The sequence below is a fragment of the Pristiophorus japonicus genome, chromosome 19 (genome assembly GCF_044704955.1).
Source record: "Pristiophorus japonicus isolate sPriJap1 chromosome 19, sPriJap1.hap1, whole genome shotgun sequence".
In the NCBI taxonomy this organism is placed as follows: Eukaryota; Metazoa; Chordata; class Chondrichthyes; family Pristiophoridae; genus Pristiophorus; species Pristiophorus japonicus.
Window position 1 is genome coordinate 99,595,403 of NC_091995.1, and position 18,062 is coordinate 99,613,464.

The 18,062-nt window shown below is 45.1% G+C and overlaps 1 protein-coding gene across 14 annotated transcripts in view; it reads right to left on the reverse strand.

Moving 5' to 3' along the window:
* The window catches only part of LOC139230104 (RNA binding protein fox-1 homolog 1-like), a 342,858-nt gene that overhangs the window by 98,589 nt on the left and 226,207 nt on the right, over window positions 1-18,062 (reverse strand). The window contains exon 1 of one of the 14 annotated variants that reach the window (XM_070861934.1): window positions 12,158-12,190. The exons of the other annotated variants lie outside the window; for them this stretch is intronic. Coding sequence (XP_070718035.1) covers window positions 12,158-12,184 — 27 coding nt within the window. The 5' untranslated portion in view covers window positions 12,185-12,190. Of the gene's footprint in view, window positions 1-12,157; window positions 12,191-18,062 lie in introns of those variants that run through there. 14 annotated transcript variants of the gene reach the window in all.

Genomic DNA, 18,062 nt, shown 5'->3' on the forward strand with positions numbered 1-18,062 from the left:
CTCGAGCCTATGCTTCCATTCAATTAAAATCATGGCTGATCCGATCATGGCCTCAACTCCACTTTCCTTCCTGTTCCCCATATCCCTCGACTCCCCTAAATTGCAAACGATCTTTTGAAAAGATACTCACAGACGTAAGCAGAGTAAGTGAGCTCAAATCCCCAGAAACAGAATCATCTTCATTTCTAAGGATCAGACTAATGCCACTGTGCTTTTTGCTACACAAATTGCACACAGCTCGGCCTATTAAAGGTGCCACCATTTCCTGCAATTATTCATAGATTTCCACGACAATCATTCCCACCACCCCTCACCCAGCAACTTTAAAATGGAAAAGTGTTTTTAAATACTTAAATTCATGGAGCTGACATTGACACAGAAAAATGCTTATAAAAACCTTTTGTCCACTGCTACATCACTGCTTGACCCTTACACTTCATGAACAGTGCAATAATAATAATGAGGGTAAATGTCTTGGAATGAAGTTAAATTCTTTTAGCCAAGAAATCATTTCACTGGCATACATCCAATGATTCAGGCCAAGCACTGACATCGACATTTCCAGCTATTACCTCTTTGGCTAGTTACATAACTTCATGCAGTTCATGAAAGGTCGGCTAAACACTGGAAAGAGCTGTAGGCTGGCACCTATTGATATTAAACAACTGCAAAAATATTCTTGCCTTTTTGGAAGGAAAAAAAGCAAAGACAGATACGGATCTTAGAAATTAGTTTCTTTGATTTAAAAAAAACATTTGCCCTAACTTGTGCTGAGGTACAATGCCAACAGGTGACAGGCCTCACGCAATGGACCATTTTCCACGTGAGCTTAGACAGCGAGTATTGGCAGCCATTTCTACAGTGGAGGGCATTACCACTGAACCCCATGTCGTCCACCCCAAGCATTTATTCACACTCATGTTCCAGCAAAAGTCACTGGATAACAATCATGTGCAAGAAGCATGGATGATTATTCCATTTCCCATTCCAGAAGCGCTGAGGCTAGTTTTCAGTTAAGTCAGGACAAACAAGACATCACACCTGGTTTCTCTCTCCACAGATGCTGCCTGACCCACTGAGATTTCCAGCATTTTCTGCTTTTACTGGTCTGTATGGCTGTCATATTAAGGTCATCATCATAGGCAGTCCCTCGGAATCGAGGAAGACTTGCTCCCACTCTAAAAATGAGTCCTTAGATGGCTGAACAGTTCAACACAAGAACCACAGTCCCTGTCACAGGTGGGACAGACAGTGGTTGAAGGAAAGGATGGGTGGGACTGGTTTGCCGCATGCTCTTTCCGCTGCCTGAGCTTGATTTCTGCATGCTCTCGGCGATGAGACTTGAGGTGCTCAGTGTCCTCCTGATGCACTTCCTCCATTCAGGGCAGTCTTAGGCCAGGGACTCCCAGGTGTCAGTGGGGATGTTCCACTTTATCAGGGAGGCTTTGAGGGTGTCCCTGTAACGTTTCCTCTGCCCACCTGGGGCTCGCTTGCTGTGAAGGAGTTCTGAGTAGAGTGCTTGCTTTGGGAGCCTCGTGTCTGGCATGTGGACAATGTGGCCTGCCCAGTGGAGCTGATCAAGTGTGGTCAGTGCTTTGATGCTGGGGATGTTGGCCTGGTCAAGGACGCTAATGTTGGTGTGTCTGTCCTCCCAGGGGATTTGTAGGATCTTGCGAAACATCGTTGGTAATATTTCTCCAGCAACTTGGTGTCTACTGTACATGGTCCATGTCTCTGAACCATACAGGAGAGCGGGTATTACTACAGCCCTGTAGAACATGAGCTTGGTGGCGGATTTGAGGGCCTGGTCTTCAAACACTCTTTTCCTCAGGCGGCCGAAGGCTGCACTGGCACACTAGAAGCGGTGCTAAATCTCATCCTCAATGTCTGCTCTTGTTGATAAAAGGCTCCCGAGGTATGGGACATGGTCCACGTTGTCCAGAACCACGCCATGGATCTTGATGACTTGGGAGGGTGGGGGGGCGCGTGCTGTGCGGCAATGACAGGCTGGTGGAGGACCTTTGTCTTACAGATGTTTAGTGTAAGGCCCATGCTTTCGTACGACTCAGTAAATATGTTGACTATGACTTGGAGTTCAGCCTCTATGTGCACCGACGCAGGCATCGTCCGCGTACTGTAGCTCAATGACAGAGGTTGGGGTGGTCTTTAAACCCGGGTTCTTACTGGTCAGTATGGCTATCACATTAAGGTAGCGAAGCATTGTCAAAGATACAAGTTCTGAGCAAGTTTCTGAAGGTGGGGAGAAGAGTAGCAAGCCAGAGAGGTTTAAGGAAATGGTTGCAAAGAGAAGAGCTGAGGCATCTCTGCCACCAATGCTGAAGCAGGGTGGTAGCAAAGCAGGAGGAGGTTGCAGAGATAGGGATGGGCAAGGCAATGAAGAGTTTTAAATAGAATAATTTTAAATTTACAGTGATGGGGCACTGGGAACCAAATAAATGTATATTTGGGCAGCAGAGTAATGGATTAGCTGAAGTTTATGGAGAATGGGAGGCTGGCCAGGAGAGCATTGTTGTTGAGTTTGGACATGAGAAAGGCATGGATGAAACAGAGGTAGATAATGTAATGGTGATGGAAATCGTCAGTTCATGTGATTAAATGTATATGGTGTCAGAAAATCAACTTGGGGCCGATTAGGACATTACAAACTGCCTGGTTCAACCTAAGACAGTGACTGAAGAGAGAGATGCAATTTGTGGCAAAGGAATAGAATTTGTGGTGTGTTGAATATAATGGCTTCAGTCTTTCAAATGTTTACCTCGAGGAAATTACAGTTTATCCCAAAACTGGATGCCGGACAAGCAGTCTGACAATACAGAGCAGCGGCTGAGAGGGGTGGTTAAGAGGTAAAGGTGAATGTCATCAGTGGACAAATGGAAGCTGACCCCATGGCCCAGCGTGCACATGAGGAAGAGGAGGGGCCAAGGACACATCTTTGGTGGGGTGGGGGGGGGGGGAGATCTCCAGAGGTAACCGTGTGGGATGGAGAGAGTCATTGCTGGAGATACTCTGGCCATGACTAGTTCGGCAAGACTGACATAGGTAAGCCGACAACCACGACGTGCGAGGATTCTTTCGTACAATCAAGACGACCTACGCCCAAGCACCCAAGGCCCTACACCACTGCTGGCCAAGAACAGAGAGGTGCCCATAAAGGACAGCGAGGCAGTCAGTGCCCGCTGGAAGGAGCACTTCAAGGATCTCCTCAACCGAGACTCTGTCTTTGACGCGAGTGCCCTCGACTCCATCCCGCAGCATGCCACCCGCCATCATCTCAGCACAACCCCAGCCTGGCTCGAGGTTGAAAAAGCCATCCGACAACTGAAGAACAAGGCTCCAGGAATAGATGGAATCCCCGCCAAAGCACTAAAACATGGCGAAGAAGCACTACTGGTGAGGATTTCATGACCTAATCTCTCTTATCTGCCAGGCAAGATCATGCCAGGAGATCTAAGAGACGCTGTAATCATGACCATCTTCAAAAAGGTGACAAGTCCGACTGCGGTAACTAGAGGAGTCTCCCTGCTGTTGACCACCAGGAAAGTTATCGCAAGAATCCTCCTAAATCGCCTTTTCCCTGTGGCTGACGAGCTCCTCCCAGAGTTGGAAGGAAACAGCACAAACCCTTGTACATGGCCTTCTTTGAACTCACAAAAGCCTTTGATATGGTCAACCATGAGGGTTTATGGAGCGTCCTCCTGAGATTCGACTGCCCTCAAAAGTTTGTCACGATGCTCCGCCTGCTCCATGATGACATGCAAGGCGTGATTCCTGACCAACGGATCCACCACAGACCCATTCCACGTTCGGACCGGGGTCAAGGAGGGCTGTGTCATCGCACCAACGCTCTTCTCGATCTTCCTTGCTGCAATGCTCCATCTCACCCTCAGCAAGCTCCCCGCTGGAGTGGAGCTAAATTACAAGACAAACGGGAATCTATTCAACCTCCGCCGCTAGGCCAGATCCAAGGTTGCCCCATCCTCCGTCATCGAATTACAGTAACGCAGACAGCGCATGCATCTGCACAGTCGGCGGCTGAACTCCAAGCCATTCACCGAGGCGTACAAGATCATGTGCCTTACACTAAATATCTACAAGACAAAGGTCCTCGACCAACCTGCCCCCGCCACACAGTACTGCCCCCCCCGGTTATCAAAATCTACGATGAGGCCTTGGACACCGTGGACCATTTTCCATACCTCGGGAGCCTACTGTCAACAAGGGCAGACATCGACGACGAGGTCCCACACCGCCTTCAGTGTGCCAGCGCATCCTTTAGTCACCTGAGGAAGATAGTGTTTTAACCAAGACCTCAAACCCAGCACCAAGCTCATGGTCTACAGAGCAGTAGTGATACCCACCCTCCTACGTGGCTCAGACACATGGGCTATGTACAACATGCACCTCAAAACACTGAAGTATCACCACCAATGTTGCCTCCGCAAGAGGCGCACCAACATCAATGTTCTCTCTCAGGCCAACATCCCCAGATTCGAAGCATTGAGCATGTTCGATCAGCTCTGCTGGGCGGGCCACATCATCCGCATGCCTGACACGAGACTCCCAAAACAAGTGCTCTACTCGGAGCTCCAACACGGCAAGCGAGCCCCAGGTGGGCAGAGGAAACGCTTCAAGGACATCCTCAAAGCCTCCATGAAAAAGTGCAACATCCCCACAGACACCTGGGAATCCCTAGCCCAAGACCATCCGAAGTGGAGCAAAAGCATCCGGGAAGGCGCTGAACACCAAGTCTCTTTGCCGAGAGCAAGCTGAAGCCAAGCGTTGATAGTGGAAAGAGCGTGCGGCAACCCAGGCACCCCAACTTCCCGTTCCTCCAACCACTGTCTGCCCCACCTGTGACAGAGACTGTCGGTCCCACATTGGACTGTACAGTCATCTGAGAACTCATTTTTAGTGTCATCCTCGACTCTGAAGGACTGCCTAAGAAGAAGATTGGAACCGACTTTGGGCAGTCTCAACCGAGATGGACAACAGAGGAGAGGCGTCGATGGTCAATCGCATCAAAAGCTGCCGAGAGATCGAGGAGAGGAAATACACCAAGGTCACATTCACAAAAGGCATCATGTGTGACTAGGCATCTAAGCTGGGACGTTCCTGGTCTGTATAGACTTGCTGAGTTGTCAAGAGAACCACCATATTTTTACAATTTTGCTTTATAATATTTAGGAAACAACTGCAGATATTTCATAACACAAAACCTGTATGTATTACAGATTATTAAGCAGTCAAATGGCGTAGTTGAAAAAGAGAATACACATTTGGTTAAGGGGAAGATGGAAATCTCATAAGGTGGGAAAGTTAGTGTAACGCTTGAAAAAGAGGAAATTTCTTGCTGTGCATTCCTTATGAGAGAACAATGCAAATAAAGGCCATTTGTTGAGGTTGCCAACTACCTAAAAAAAAACCTGAGCCATTTATGACCATCAGTAGAACTCCGAAGACTGAACTGTAGCCTTAATTTCACTACTAGCTATTTGTTCTTCAGAAGGAATACATTAAAAAAATTATTTTGGGTTTTCTTCTGTTTACATGACAGGCACAGTAAGTGTAGCAGAAATGATACAACATATGGTACAACCCAATGGTAATGGAAATTGTAGCATAAGAAAATAAAACGTGCATTTATAGCACACCTTTGAGAAACTACTCAAAGCACATCACATTGAAATTAAGAGCAGTCACTGTTACATAGCTAGAAGCAACAGTCTATTTTTGCACAGCAAATAGTGTTAGGGAAATTTGCACAGCAAATTGTGTTAGGGAAATTGATGGGATTGAAGGCCGATAAATCCCCATGGCCTGATAGTCTGTATTTCAGAGTACTTAAGGAAGTGGCCCTAGAAATAGTGGATGCATTGGTGATCATTTTCCAACAGTCTATCGACTCTGGATCAGTTCCTATGGACTGGAGGGTAGCTAATGCAACACCACTTTTTAAAAAGGGAGGGAGAGAGAAAGCGGGTAATTGTAGACCGGTTAACCTAACATCAGTAGTGGGGAAAATGTTGGCATCAATTATTAAGGATGAAAGAACAGCACATTTGGAAAGCAGTGACGGGATCGGTCCAAGTCAGCATGGATTTATGAAATCCTGCTTGACAAATCTTCAAGAATTTTTTGAGAATGTAACTGGTAGAGTGGACAAGGGAGAACCAGTGGATGTGGTGTATTTGGACTTTCAAAAGGTTTTTGACAAGGTCCCACACAAGAGATTGATGTGCAAATTAAAGCACATGGTATTGGGGGTAATGTACTGACGTGGATAGAGAACTGGTTGGCAGGCAGGAAGCAGAGAGTCGGGATAAACGGGTCCTTTTCAGAATGGCAGGCAGTGACTAGTGGAGTGCCGCAGGGCTCAGTGCTGGGACCCCAGTTATTTACAATATACATCAATGATTTAGATGAGGAAATTGAGTGTACTATCTCCAAGTTTGCAGATGACACTAAGCTGGGTGGCGATGTGAGCTGTGAGGAGGAGGCTAAAAGGCTGCAGGGTGACTTGGACAGGTTAGGTGAGTGGGCAAACGCGTGGCAGATGCAGTATAATGTGGATAAATGTGAGGTTATCCACTTTGGTGGCAAAAACACGAAGGCAGATTATCTGAATGGCGGCAGATTAGGAAAAGGGGGAGGTGCAATGAGACCTGGGTGTCATGGTACATCAGTCATTGAAAGTTGGCATGCAGGTACAGCAGGCGGTGAAGAAGGGAAATGATATGTTGGCCTTCATAGCTAGGGGATTTGAATATAGGAGCAGGGAGGTCTTACTGCTGTTGTACAGGGCCTTAGCAAGGCCTCACCTGGAATATTGTGTTCAGTTTTGGTCTCCTAATCTGAGGAAGGAAGTTCTTGCTATTGAGGGAGTGCAGCGAAGGTTCACCAGACTGATTCCTGGGATGGCAGGACTGACATATGAGGAGAGGCTGGATCGACTAGGCCTGTATTCACTGGAGTTTAGAAGGATGAGGGGGGATCTCATAGAAACATATAAAATTCGGACTGGAAGAATGCTCCCAATGTTGGGGAAGTCCAGAACCAAGGGACATAGTCTAAGGATAAGGGGTAAGCCATTTAGGACTGATGAGGAGAAACTTCTTCACTCAGAGTTGTTAACCTGTGGAATTTATTACCACAGAGTTGTTGATGCCAGTTCATTGGATATATTCAAGAGGGAGTTAGATATAGCCCTTACAGCTAAAGAGTTCAAGGGGTATGGAGAGAAAGCAGGAAACGGGTACTGAGGTGAATGATCAGCCATGATCTTATTGAATGGTGTTGCAGGCTCGAGGGACCAAATGACCTACTCCTGCACCTATTTTCTATGTTTCTATTCCACAAAAGGAAGATAAATGACCAGGTAATTTGTTTTTGATTAAGAAACGTTGGCTAGGAGACCAAGAGAACGCCCTATTCTTCAAGTAACAACATGGGATTTTTATTAACCTGCAACTGAACCACTGGACAAGACAAGTGAAGCCTCAGTACCACATGGGAGTGGACCTTGAAACTCAGACTCGGACAGAATGCGACCAATTAAGCCAAGCTGACACTTGGTATAAAAGATAATTATAAAGCAGTACAGTTACCAATACTATTATCCAAGACTTAGCACCAGTAGGATTATCAAGCTAGTGTTCTCCAAACCAGGTAGAATTATTTCACTTGGTATTCAAGCCGCCATTAGATTAACCAAATTTGAACATGAAAACACAGCACCAGCATCTTGCAGTAGTTCATCATCACTCCTTTACTGATGACACTGACTCTTGCTTGTGGGACTGCTTCAGTGACATTGGCAGCCTTCAGGCACCTTGCCCAAGCAGCCAATTCTTTAGGTACGAGTCTCGACACGGAGCATTAGTTGGCTATTCAACTTCTCCCCTTTTGGCTAAGATCATGCGTAACTGACCTGACAGGGGAGTAACCATGACCCCAACGTGGTTCTCCCTGGATCAGGAAGGTGATTCTCCTATGCTTTTTGGAAATAGGAGGTGGGTGGGGTGGCTTGACCCATCCACCTCCACGGAGGTGTGTGGGGGGCCTGACCCATCCACCTCCATGGCACGAACCTGGTATTGCAGTACTTCCAGGAACGGTGCAGTGGCTCTAGGCCTTTTGGCTAAGAGCATTGGTGCAGAGTGATCCTTGATGTGTGCAAGGTGACCTCTGGCGTTTGTGATTTGACAAAGAATTGGAAAGATTGGCAACGAAAAAAAAAATTAGTTGGCTATTCAACTATGGAATGCATAACGGAGTCTCAAACCTGTTCTTATCCTTCAGTGGTTACCAGATGGCTATCAAGAGTTTGCACCCTGACTAACTGTTCTCTTCCTACCCCAGCAACACATAATCCAGAGAAGGTTGAGGGCCAGGTTCTCCTTTTGCACTTGGTCTGTCCTCTGAAGGGCCACTTTTCCCTAAACACTCACAGCTTCAGATTTAATTTTTTTTTAAATTAGTTCATGGGATGTGGGCATCGCTGGCAAGGCTGGCATTTATTGGTGGTGATGGAGAGTGGTGAGCTGCCTTCTTGAACTTCAAAGAGGACAATTAAGAGTCAACCACATTGCTTTGGGACTGGAGTCACATATAGGCCAGACCGGGTAAGGGCAGCAGATTGCCTTCCCTAAAGGACATTAGTGAATTAGATGGGATTTTATGACAATCTGGTAGTTTCATGGTCACCAGTTTCATGACACCAGTTTTTGAAATTCCAGATTTATTTAATGAACTGAATTTAAATTCCCCAGCTGCCATGGTGGAATTTGAACTCACGTCTCCGGATCATTAGTCCAGGCCTCTGGATTACTGGTCCAGTAACAACCACTGTATGCTACCGTACCCCCTTCAGATTATCTTACATGTAAATAAAGTTCTTCAACATATTTAAATATTATACTGTGCTGCATCTGGCTAATATATTGCATACAGCACTGAAATCTCCCGTCTAATCTTAAGAGCCAGGAGCAGAGCTAGACGTAATTTACCATGTAGGGCCAGATATCACAGCCTTATGTAATACATTGAAAAAGTGTTCGAAGAGTGAATGTTCATGCAAAACAGATCTTAAAAAAATTGTCAAGATAAATCACCTTAACACATCATTCTCTGACAGAAAGATTCCGCTTTGGCCACTGCTGCTCTTTAGCTAGCCAATGGGATTTGCAATACAAAGGATAAGATCAATCTATCTTTACATCTTGGCCAAGATCAGTCACCTGGTGCATTTCATACTATTAAAACAGTAGGACTTTTGTCCCAAATTTACACCGGCAGCGGTGTGATTTTGCTGCACATTTCCGAGTTTTAAGCAGTCAATCTGCACTTCACATCCAGCAAGAAACACTCAAGTAGATAGCTCAAGATCAGAGCAATGGCGTTAGCCTCCGTGTACCAGCTAAAGTCGATATAGTGCCCAGAACCCAATGTGCGTCATGACTTGAGACCTACAACACGCACGATGAAACTGCCCTACTTATTGGTGTCACTTTGACCACACTTAAGACTGCAGCACCTGCAGCCAGGTGAAGCAGACTGCACAAGACATTCCTGTTTTCTCCAAAACTCATGAACACTACCGTGCAAACACAAGCAGGTACCTGCAAAAGTGACATTGCTCACATGCCCAGGGTTTTGATAGAACTTAAACACCTCTGCAAGGGCAAGTGTAATCTTGCCAGGATGAGCATATTTAAGTGCCATATTTAAGAGAACTCACTTGTGGTGCAGCCCTTTTCAGTACAAGGGAAATTGAAATAACCCATTGGGTGCACTAGTCAGTGCTGACACATTAAAGAGTAAGTTACTAAAGCTATCTGTTGGAGAATAAAATTCAGTGTTTATTTCATACAGATTTGTAACAAATTTATAATAGGGAATATTCAGTTAAATTCACTTAACAGTTCTATGTTTTAATCAAAATTTATATTACAATGTTACAAGACATCTAAACTAAGATAACTAAAAAAACCGATGTAACATTTCATGCAGCAAAGTACTCCAGCTACCTTGCCAGTGCCACTATTTTAAGCGTGGCCTGTCTGAGCAGCCTGCAGCTATACATTCCTGTCCATCTGTGCCCATCACTCCAGCCGAGGCAGAAAGTTGTATTAGCATGATTAACGATATTATTAGCATTACTATTTAAAAAAAAATAAGGGCTGCAATTTTGAAATAAACCACAATACTTTGAAGTTTACTTAATGAAACGAAAATAAATACACAGAAGAAAACAAATAAAATTACATATCAACTCTTAAAAGTTCAGATGGCATTTCTGAACAAGCTCCATCTGCTCCCCCTCCCCCCGCCACGTCAAATACAGTACATGTTCTAAAAAATGACTCCCATCTTTATTTGTTCAGAACACTGAAGCAGTTCTGCCTCACTCCAGTAAGTCTGAGGTTTATGCAACCCCATTACAAATTACTGTACAATTTACCAACCTATGTGGGGATATGTTTGCTATTTGGTAACAGATGTATAGGTGCAAAGTTTCAAGATTGTGATCAGAAAGGAGGTGAAACAACAGAATTAGAACCTGCACCATGTAAGGTGGCACTACATTGATACAATATTGGTGAAGCACAAGGATGGAGGATGGGTTAATGGGTGAAAGAGGTATACAGTGCAGGAATATTGGTTGGAAAAACCACTTTTGTAATTCCACATTTGGTATAAATATGTATTTTTCAAATTCCGCAAATATATTATGGTTTTACACAAATCTCTAATTTGGTTTCTTCATCATCAGTGGAAATGTCACAGTACCTCAAAGGCAGCCTAGTGATATCATGTACCAGTCCGGAGATTTGCAGGATGTAGTTTTACACCCATGTTTATCGTTACACCAAATTCCCAATTTGGGAATCAACCTAATTTATCTGAGGAGCATTCTTCCCCAAAGAATTCCATCGCTAATAATTATATTTGAACACCTAACATCTAGCTATAGATCAGGCCTCGAGACAGCTCACCCGTCACCTTGCTCAGTCTGTATCCAAAGGATGAGCAAAGAATAAATCCCTTTGTTATTGCTTTCTCTTTCTCCACTTCTGAAGCTACTCATTCATTGGGTATGGTCTCATGGGCAGTGCCAGCCCACCAGTACCTCGCCCAAGTGAAAAAGAAAGCACTTGCATTTATAAAGCACCCCATGATGTCCTCAACATATCTCAAAGTGCTTTACATCCAATTAAATACTTCTGAACTGCAGTTGCTGTTACACAAGTGATCATTCTTCATATGCAAGACTAGACCGCGAATGGCAGTAGGATATGTAATTGTTGAGACTGAACCTATCCTCCTCCCAGGGTCTGCATACGCACACCTTCCAGCACCAGTTAATGGACAATAATGAGGAGCGGAAACCATGGCAGATTTTTCCCTCGGAGGCACCAATTGGAGCTTCTCTTCCTAGCCCAGCTAGCTCAACACAAACCACAGAGCAAATATTTGACCTTCCTATGTTGTAAAGTTGAGTTGAACAAAATGTTGCATTTACCAAGTATGCCATCAGGGAGCTCCTAAATAATATAAAAGTACTCAAGAAGTTGACTCAAATTAAGAGATTCCCTCTGCCGAATTTATATTCTTTACTGAAAAAGTCAATTCCTTGGGATTTGTCCGTGGTTTACAAGCAATGGCAACTAATCTATCTGTTCCAAATTGTGCATCAATATTACGAAGTGTTATTTTTAAATATGCCAAGTTTAGAAATGATGTCTCACAACTTCCCCTATATGGAACTAATGATAATACAATGGTCTGCAACAATGCAAAGAAACCCTTCGAATTGAGAGTTTGAGATGCTATGCTACAGCCTCCCCTCTATGGAAATAGTGGCAGTACTACTGCTTCAAGATGTATAGAACTCTGCAGTGCAGTACAGAAATAACCTCAGCAGATTGAAGCATATTTTAATCAGAAAGCTCTTGAACCTTAAACAGTGGTTTTTGCTAACCTACAAACCTATACTGTTTTATATTGTTGGGACGGAGAAATGCAGCACAGAAGACACCTCTATCAAATCCAAAGACAATTTGTAAGAAAATACCGAGGAGCACCAGCCCCAGAATAACAGACGGTGAAAAGCGTGGATTTCTAAGCCAGTACTCACCTGTAACATAGGGTAAGGATATTCCATACAGTAGACACTGAACATGCTTACAAGTTGCTGTAGGACACTCGAATTAAGAGAAGCAGGGCAGTGTGGCTGGGATGAGTGTGTGAATTGCTCTATCTGTCAATAGTGAACAGCTGTTTAAGGATTTGTGATGCACAGTGTAGGCCTTCAGTAATGTGAGGAGGGGAGGCTCTGTGCCCACGAACATGTTTTCAGCTGTTGCAATCAAACTTCTGTGGATTAACCCTCACATCCTGGCTCTAAAGACTGGCTCTGTTTGTAGACCAGGCATCTGCTTTCCCCACCCAAAAGCCTTTTTAAAAAAGCAATGTGCCTGCACTGTAATAGATACAAACAGGTGCACACTTACCACTTTAGCTCAAACAGGCAACACTTTTTATACCGCTTGAAAGCTGCACCAATGCCTTTCAACAGGACATTCCAATCAGTTTTATACATTAAGTTGTCTTTACTGATGCAACTACTTAAAAAAAATACAGCTAATCTTATTGAATTTTTTCCTTTGTGTCGGCATGAGTGAGAGGAGTTATCACTCACAGCTCGCCAAGACAACACAATTGATGAAGTCTGGCAGGATTGCAACAGACAAGTTAACCCTTCTGTAACCATGTACAATATGCACATCACTTATTCTTGGGGATTGCGATGCCTATTGTTGCTCCAATACTTGCTTTAAATCTACAGGATTCTGTTATCTTGAAACATTAGAAAAATTGCAAATAACATTTGATTATCGGCACAACTTTTAAAATAAATTATTGTGGGAAATACCATCTCCTCCCCTCCTCCCCCCTCCCACTCCTCCTTTGCTTTTTTAATCAAACATCTTCACACTATTAGAAAGAACACTTATCTGGACACAAAATGTGCCAGTTATATTTGTGCTGCAGAGGATAGCCCTGATTACCCGTCACACCAACTATCGTATGTAACAATGTAAATGCCTTTCATGTGTATGCACTCTTCTCAAAGTGAATATTTTCTAGAGTAATTGCATCTCTAACAATCGACACAAAACACTCCTTGATCGAGCCAGACTCCTGGCATCTTGCGCGTCACTTCACTAATTCACTGGCGCTACACTTACCCAAGGATATCAGTGGCTTTACTACAATACACTAGTAATATATCTTACTTAGAGAACTGATGCCACAACCCAGGCTCAGTTAGCTATATTCTCACCCAACTTGAACACATAATCTAGACAGACACTTCAGTTCAATACTGAGGGAATGCTGCATTTGTTGGAGGCATAGCCCTTCAGCGTCCCTATTGCCTGTTCAGGTGGTAAAGATACCATTAGGAAGAGTGGGAAAGTAGTCACAGTATCCTAGCCAACATTCACCCTTAACTACTGCTCCCAAAACAGATTAACTGGTATTAAGGGTGTCAGCTATGGCTCAGTGGGTAGCACTCTCGCCCGAGTCAGAAAGTTGTAGATTCAAGCCCCAACTCCAGAATCTTGAGTGCAAAATCCAGGCTGACATGCCAGTTCACCACTGAGGGAATGCAGCACTGTCGGAGATGCTGTCTTTCAAATGAGGCACCATCAGTTCTCTCAGGTGGACTCAAAAGATCCCATGGCACTATTTGAAGAGGAGCAGGGGAGTTCTCCCCAGTATCCTGGCCAAAATTTATCTTAGTGTTGTTTGTGGGAGCTTGCTGTGCACAATTTGGCTGCCGCTTTTTCCTACATTACAACAGTGACGACACTTCAAAGTACTTCTGCTGTAACGCAATTTGAGATGTCTTGAGGTCGTGAAAGTTGCTATATAAATGCAAATTATTTCTTCCTTTCATCTCACTTTTTTGACAAATTAGCTGCCACTTTTGCCTATAAAACAACTTTCATTGTACTTCAGAAGTAATAGAAACATAGAAAACAGGTGCAGGAGTAGGCCATTCGGCCCTTCGAGCCTGCATCGCCATTCAACAAGATCATGGCTGATCACCCACCCAGCACCTCCTCACCACGCCCCCTCCACACCCCACCGACCCCCCCAGCCGCAAGGACCACATCCAACTCCCTCCCGAACACATCCAATGAACTGGCATCAACAACTCTCCGCGGCAGGGAACCCCACAGGCCTAGAACTCCCCGAGTAAAGAAGTGACTCCCAATCCCAGCCCCAAACAGCCCACCCCCCATCCCAAGAGCGCCCACCTGCCCCCCCACCCGGCTCCGGACCCACCCAACACCGGGAACACTCCCCCCGCACCCAACCCGCCCCGTCAGAATCCTTCCCAAATGCCGAACACCCCCGTATGTCGAGCCCCCAGTCCCGGCCACCCCGGAGCCACGCCCCCGCGACGCCAACCATACCGCATCCACCAACCGCCATCTGCACAGTCAACCCGTCCACCCCACTCTGAACACTCCCCGCACCGAGGCACAGAGCCCCCAGGCCCGCCCCTCCAACCCTCCGCTCCCCCACCTCCACCACTCTCCCCTCCATCCCCCGCTCCCATCTCCCCTCAACTTCCCTCTGACTCCTCAGTGTGGAAGTCCTGCTCCCGCCGCAGAATTGGCCATACCACCCCTGAATGGAAGCGGAGTGCAATTTCCCACACTCCACTTCCTTTGGGGGTAGCTACCGGGGCATGACTGGATGCTCCTGTGACAGTTTGAACTGGTGCTCTCCACTCTCTGCCCTGTGACAATTCATTGGCTATGACATCCTGAGGATGCAAAAGGTACTATATAAATCCAAGTTCTTGTATTTAAGCATATGAGAAAGATGGGAATACACCAATGGAGGGATATCCCAGTTATAATGGGTGTTGAATGTGTTGAAATGAAACTAAACCCCGAGGGGGAAAGATTTCATCACCACACAAACACCACCCAGAATTTCAGATGATTCTCATTCTCCGAGGGTAATCACAATGGTTATTGCAATACTTTACAACAATGACTACACTTCAAAAGTACTTCATTGGCTGTAAAGCACTTTGGTCTGAGGTCAAGAAAGGCACTATTATAAATGCACATCTTTCTTGATGTAAACACAATTAATAACATTTGTGTCAACAACTTGCATTTAAAGTGTGCCTTTTTCATAGAAAAACATCCCAAGCCGCTTCACAGAAGAATAAAAAACCCAAATTGGCACCAAGGCAAAGGGGAGCTATTAGGTGGGGTGACCAAATGCTTGAATAAAGGAGTGGATTTTGAGGAGGATCAGAAAAGGATAAGAGGGAGCGGACTGAGTGAGGAGGGAGGGGACTGAGTGAGGAGGGAGGGGATTGAGTGAGGAGGGAGGGGATTGAGTAAGGAGGGAGGGAATTGAGTGAGGAAACTCCACAACATGGGAGGTTTAGGAGGCTGAAAGCACAACAGCCAATGGTGAAGGGCGCAGGGGAGATGCACAAGAGGCCAGAATCAGTGGAATGAAGTTCAGCTCACTTTGTGTGGGGGGGCGGGGGGGGGGAAGAGGTATAGCTGGAAGATGTTACAGAAATACCTCATCGAAGTGACAAAGAAATCACTTGCCTTATTATGATCTCAAAACATCTCATCTATTGAGGTGCAACCATTTTACTTTTTAAGTGATTTCTAATGTTTTAACATCTTCCATTAGTGCAAGCGACGTTCTCTATTTATATTGGAGTGCTTCCTTGTGAATGGGTTGTCTGCATGGTGGTCCACAGACTCTCTCAACAACATGAGAGCAGATAAATTCAAATTGCTGAAGGAAGGTGTTTCTTCAAGGTCAAACAGGGCAAGTATTGAGGAGAAACACATCATAGGTTGCAACTGTTGGACTGCAGGAAGGTGGAGTGAATGGACACAGGGAAGGTCAATTTCAACTTCCCCGGACAGGGAGGTGGGGGGGGGGGGGGGCAGTTAATATGGAGATTGTGACTTCATCACTCCTCTGTCACCATTATCTGGTCAAATGCAATTTTACATCGCAGGTGGCGAGGACGCCTGCCCCAAGGCGACAGATTCCTCTTCAAATATGCAGACCGGGCTCACACGGTGTAATCAGGGCTCAATCTGCTATTTTAGCCAGATCGAGGGAGCAGTGGTGGTTTCCTGCCAGGCCACACCTGCTGGGATCAACAGGCAGGGCCAGAAGTCGTCCAGTAAGGAGAGTTATTTTAATTTATTTTACAGGATAACGTGTGGGCCAGGAGAAGCAAGATTTCTCAAGGCCCCACAAGGAAACATTGGGATTCCTCCCCCCACCCCGCCCCCCACAATGCCTTGAGCGTTTCCCCTCCACGACCAGGGACTGCTCCCCCTGGGTCCCCGGCACAAGGTAAAAATACTGTCCCAGCTACCAAAGTAGTTTTATCGTAGCTAATACAAAACGAGGTAACTCATCTCTCTCAGTCTGACTCTCGCTATTTTCTATCTACAAGCCTTCATTTTAATCTCCAACTCCTTGAAAATACATTAAACTAAAGATAAAATTTCCCATCATTGTCACAAGCATCACTAGTCAAACCAGGTTGCTGAACCATGTGTTGGGCTATGGGGAATCCGGCTATCCGTTGTATGAAGACCCATGTACAGCATCAGATAAGTAAGTCTTAAACAAATAATAAGGTCCAAGTCTTATCTAATATCCAGTCAGCATTGTTTGCACTAGACAACTGGGGTGACCCTTCAGTCTACAAAGCATTGATCACTCCACTTCGATACTCATCCAATCCACTACAGAGTTTTCTATGGCTCTAATAATCACCAGAACCAATCATGCCTTCTGTCCTCATTAGCATCCAGTCACACCCCATCACATGGCTAATGTAAGAAATAAATTAGTGGAACAGCAGACAAAACTTGACTTTTTTTCCCCCTTATGAATTATCCGTTGTCAAGCAGGCAGGAACACAGCCCACCAGAAGTGCCCTCTGTAGTCACCACTGGGAGGTGTTGGGATTGTCAGGTACCACCCTCGTCTCCAAGTTTCCTTCCTCCCTGCAGGAAGACACCACAGCCTCTGATCTGCACTGCTCAGATCACGATCTGACCTGAACAGAGATTAGACCTGCAATATCTGGTTCCGCGTATTTGATGTTCAAGTGCTCAGCATCATCCAAATTCCGTTTTTTCATCTTGAAACAGCAAAGGCTTGTTCCAGTTCTCTGTCAAACTGAGAATTTCTATCTTGGTCATAATTAGTGATGTTCTGCAGAAATGGAAAAATCCAGCAGGCAGTTTATCTGAGAAATTATGTTTACCATCACTCTGTATAGTTACAATAAAAAAGGCGCTGGATAGCACATCATTTATATACAGAATCAAAAACAGAATGCCTTCATCTTTCCACACAGCATGGCATATGTTAGCCAGCCCGGTCGGTTAGCTGTGTGCCAGGGATTTTCTACTTCTGCGATAACAGATGAGCCACTATCAGCACTCTCCACAACAGCTGCCTGTACACCAGCATCATCCCCCTGCCCGTTGCTAATGTAATCCACTGCCTCGGATTTAATACTGTAATTACTTCTAATGTTGTATGGAAGAGATAAATGTTCAGGATCTGTTCACCCAAAACAGCAATCCTATTAACTGCTGGACCACAAATATACTGTCACTTCCTGACTGAAGCCCGCAATAAAAACCGACAATCCAAAAATGCAAAGATTTTAGTAAGAGAATAGAAAGAAAATGTGATATTGTATCCTCTTTTATCTTCAATCAACTTAAACTAATGAGGAAAATCAGAGTTTTAACAGTGAAAGTAAATGTTTGACCTATTGTCTCTCATTCGCTTACATAAAGTCTTCAACCATGATGGTCTGGGATGGAGTTCATCCCCTCCTCACCTCCCACCCATCAACCAAACAACCAATGCTGCTCGATATCGGCATATTGGATACGGACACCATTGGAGCAGGCCGGGGAGTGGAAGGAACAGCATGGCAG